The 3,750-nt window shown below is 42.7% G+C and overlaps 1 protein-coding gene across 1 annotated transcript; it reads left to right on the top strand.

Annotated features, from left to right (window-relative positions):
- The first annotated feature begins 202 nt into the window (after positions 1 to 202).
- On the top strand, positions 203 to 3,507 carry RGS2 (regulator of G protein signaling 2). The gene is made up of 5 exons (XM_006916216.2): positions 203 to 357; positions 1,348 to 1,449; positions 1,560 to 1,621; positions 2,194 to 2,360; positions 2,630 to 3,507. Exons 1-5 carry the CDS (start codon positions 248 to 250, stop codon positions 2,822 to 2,824), a joined length of 636 nt encoding a protein of 211 aa, XP_006916278.1. The 5' UTR covers positions 203 to 247; the 3' UTR covers positions 2,825 to 3,507.
- The last annotated feature ends 243 nt before the right edge of the window (positions 3,508 to 3,750 follow it).

Raw genomic sequence — 3,750 nt, 5'->3', positions numbered from 1 at the left:
CGCCCCAGTGCGCAAAAAGCCGAGACAGCAGACGTCAGCAGCGCCCTCGCTTCCATACCCTTCGGCGGAGACGTGACGACCTCCGGCCAGGCTAACCCCGCCCCCGGGCCCATCCGCAGCTGGCCAATAGGCACCCTCTGGGGGCGGGGACTGCGTCGCGAGACCCCGCCTCACGCCGCTACCTGCTATAAGTTGGGCTGCGGCGCGCCCCGCCACAATCAGCCGCAGCCCCCGAGGCAGGACAATAATGCAAAGTGCCATGTTCCTGGCTGTCCAGCACGACTGTGGATCCATGGACAAGAGCTCAGGCAGTGGCCCCAAAAGCGAAGAGAAGCGGGAAAAAATGAAGCGAACCCTGTGAGTACGGCTTTCTTCTCTCTCCTGCCACCAGTGCAGACCTAGCTCTATGGGTTTGCTGAAACGTTGTGCTTTGCAGCTCGGTTTTAACAATAGGAAACTATGTAGCCTGCGCCTCTGCAGGAGGAAAAAAAAAAATGTGGAAACGCTTAATTTGCTAAGTAAGGTTAAATCTGTGTGGTGTGTATTTTGTTGCGTGAGAGGACTATCGGAATTTAGGAACTGAAGAAAATTCTTGATAGAGAGGCGGTGGTAGATGCGCTTAGAAATTGCGGTTGGCTTTGTGTCCCCCTGCATTTAAAATGACAGCTGGGAATCCTGCGGCTGAAGGGCGTCCCCATCGTTCCTACGTTGCGTTTTAAGTTCTGATCATCTTACACAGCTGCGGCGATGGAGATATTTTTGCTGTTTCTGAATATATTCGTTTTAAAACCATTTTTTGCTGTTGTTGTTTCTTTAGTTTTATAATTGATCATCTGCTTAAAATGAGTGTTGTAGTCAGGGAGTGGATGCCTCAGCCACACACATCCCTCGTCGTGCACAGCTTCTGGTGTGGTCCAGAACCTCCTACTGCTAGGACAGAAGGGAAATGAGCATGGACTGGCTCAAGGCAGTCCCACTGTCAGCTTCATCAAGGGTGAAATGCCTCTGGACTGTAATTAACGTTGCAAAAAAACTGCTGCCTTTTGCCTGCCAGAAATAGTATCTGAACTATGCAAACTAAATTCATTAAAACATCCTGGTAATTACAGGTAGTTCTTCCCTTAGTTATAAAACTAGTAGTTGTGTACAGATAAATGGATGAAACTAATTGTGTTCCATCCATAAGCACAGGGTTCACATGCTAAATGAGTAAGACTGACTTGAGTTCTTGCTTTGTCTGTTCGGTTTGCCTGTATTTACTGGGTGACTCTGGTAAAAATACCATCAGCTGCAGTAGCACTTTCAAGTGTTTCCACTCAGTGAATGTATACATATAAATTTTTTTAGATTAAAAGATTGGAAGACCCGTTTGAGCTACTTCTTGCAACATTCTTCCTCTCCTGGGAAGCCCAAAACTGGCAAGAAAAGCAAACAGCAAACCTTCATCAAGTAAGTTGAAAATCATGTTCTTGCATATATGGCTAGCTAGCTGTTGAGCTGAAAAGGAGAACTCTAAAGCCCTGACGTACATGAGCTAATGTGCAGAACTTCTCTTGCAGGCCTTCTCCTGAGGAAGCACAGCTGTGGTCAGAAGCATTTGATGAGCTGCTAGCCAGTAAATGTAAGTTCACTTCCTGAATTTGATCCATTCCAAGCATCACAAGAGTCTGGAAAGGTTGTGTCCACGAAACAGAAGAGCAGCTTACATGATGCAATTCAGCTTTACAGTCATTATGACAGACTCCTTTATTCCCCAGTGTTTAGCCATGGACATGCATGGTTCATTCAGATGGGGAAGAAAATTAACCTAAAAAAGTGATAGTGGCAGTTGCTCTTTGTTAAGATTCAGTCAGCTTTTCCACTGCATACAGTGTTTTCAGGAGGCTTAGTTCCCAGAGAGCTTAGTGCTCCCCTATAAATATTTTCACTGACAGTCAAGTGAAGTATTCTTGTCTTTATAGCAGTGTGCCAACTTAAGCCTTTGGTCTCCTGGCATCTTAGTCTTTAAAGAGCTAAATTCTGAGGATTACAAGTTTGAGCGAAATCCAGGAAATTGCTATCATCTAGAAATAATAAAATATGGGGGAGAGGCAAGGGAATGGGAGTTCTAGGGAAAAAAATAAGGGATTATTTGGTCACTCAGTTCACATTCTGCATACTTTTTTTCTCCCTCTCCCCCTGCTTCTCCTCCAGATGGTCTTGCTGCGTTCAGGGCTTTTTTAAAATCTGAATTCTGTGAAGAAAATATTGAATTCTGGCTGGCCTGTGAAGACTTCAAAAAAACTAAGTCACCCCAAAAGTTGTCCTCAAAAGCAAAAAAAATATATACTGACTTCATAGAAAAAGAAGCTCCAAAAGAGGTAAGCGGGGGAAAGTGCTTACTTTCAGCATATTATGAACATTCTTAGCACCAAAGTGAAACAAATGAATTGAAATCAAATTAAAAGGGATGGGTTGGGGGAGGTAAATTTTTTTTCTCTAATCTTAGATTTCAGTCAAGTTTCTTCAGTGACTTGGCTTGTGAAGCTGATCACACATTATAGATTTTTGTTTTCAAATATTAAATAGATTTAAACCTCTAACTCTGAATATGAAATAAGACTTTTTTTTTTTTTTTGCTTTGTTTCAGATAAACATAGACTTTCAAACCAAAACTCTAATTGCCCAAAATATACAAGAGGCTACAAGTGGCTGCTTTACAACTGCCCAGAAAAGGGTATACAGCTTGATGGAGAACAACTCTTACCCCCGTTTCTTGGAGTCAGAATTCTACCAGGACTTGTGTAAAAAGCCACAGATCACCTCGGAGCCCCATGCTACATGAGATGGAAACAGAAGCCCAAAAGTGAAGGACATTTCATTTTTTTCCTAAAGGGGAAGGCTGCAGCCTGCCCCAAAGACTGACTTGAGATCAGCCTGGGTGTTCGGGAGACATTACTCAGAACTGTTGATTGGAAGTTGGAGTCAGTTAGGAAGCTGGTAGTCGTCCAGGAGAAGCTAGTGCCAAGAGGGCTTCCTTAACTGTAGAGAACACAGGGAGAGAGGGGTCCGAATGTGGTGTGTCTCCCACTGGAAAAGCAGGATTGTGAGACTGAAAGATATAATGTAATACTATTGGTCCAAAAGCATTTTCATTATCAGTAGGCCTGGGATTATGTGGCCTTAGCTAGCTGGCTGTGCATCTTTCCCCAAATCAGTCTGATATTACCACATAGTGGTTTTAGTTTTAGTTTATCTTAGTACTAAGTAACATTAAAACGTTTACTACATGCAAGCGTATTGAAGTTCTCATGACTACAGATCATCAGTACTGTTGTCTCATATAACGCTAAAACAGAAATGGTCTGTGTTTTAACTGTTAAGTGGTGTGTCATAGAATGAGTACTGTTGTGTAGAAAGTTCAGCATCCATGATGAGTGCCAAAATCTGTCCTGAAGGCAGCTAAACTTTGAAGTGGTCTTTGAATACTTTTAATAAATTTATTTTGATAAATAATGTTATTGGAAATTTGGTCCAGATGTGGGTGTTTTGTGTTTGCTTGGTAATTGGGAATATGGCAGATACAAAGGAAAATATCTCCTTTCTGATAAAGAAGAGGTATCATAACTGATGTGCCTCAGACCCGAGAAATGAGAGTTGCAAGGAAGATGTGCTCCTATCTCTAATGCTTCTGCAGGTCAAAGGAAGTATGATCGCATCCTGAGAACCTCCCTGGGATCAAGCTTTCTAATATAATCTCATAAAAATCAA

Source organism: Pteropus alecto, unplaced genomic scaffold, assembly GCF_000325575.1.
Source record: "Pteropus alecto unplaced genomic scaffold, ASM32557v1 scaffold65, whole genome shotgun sequence".
Taxonomy (NCBI): Eukaryota; Metazoa; Chordata; class Mammalia; order Chiroptera; family Pteropodidae; genus Pteropus; species Pteropus alecto.
Note: the sequence above shows the minus strand (reverse complement) of the source record. Positions and strands in the feature narration are given on the sequence as shown.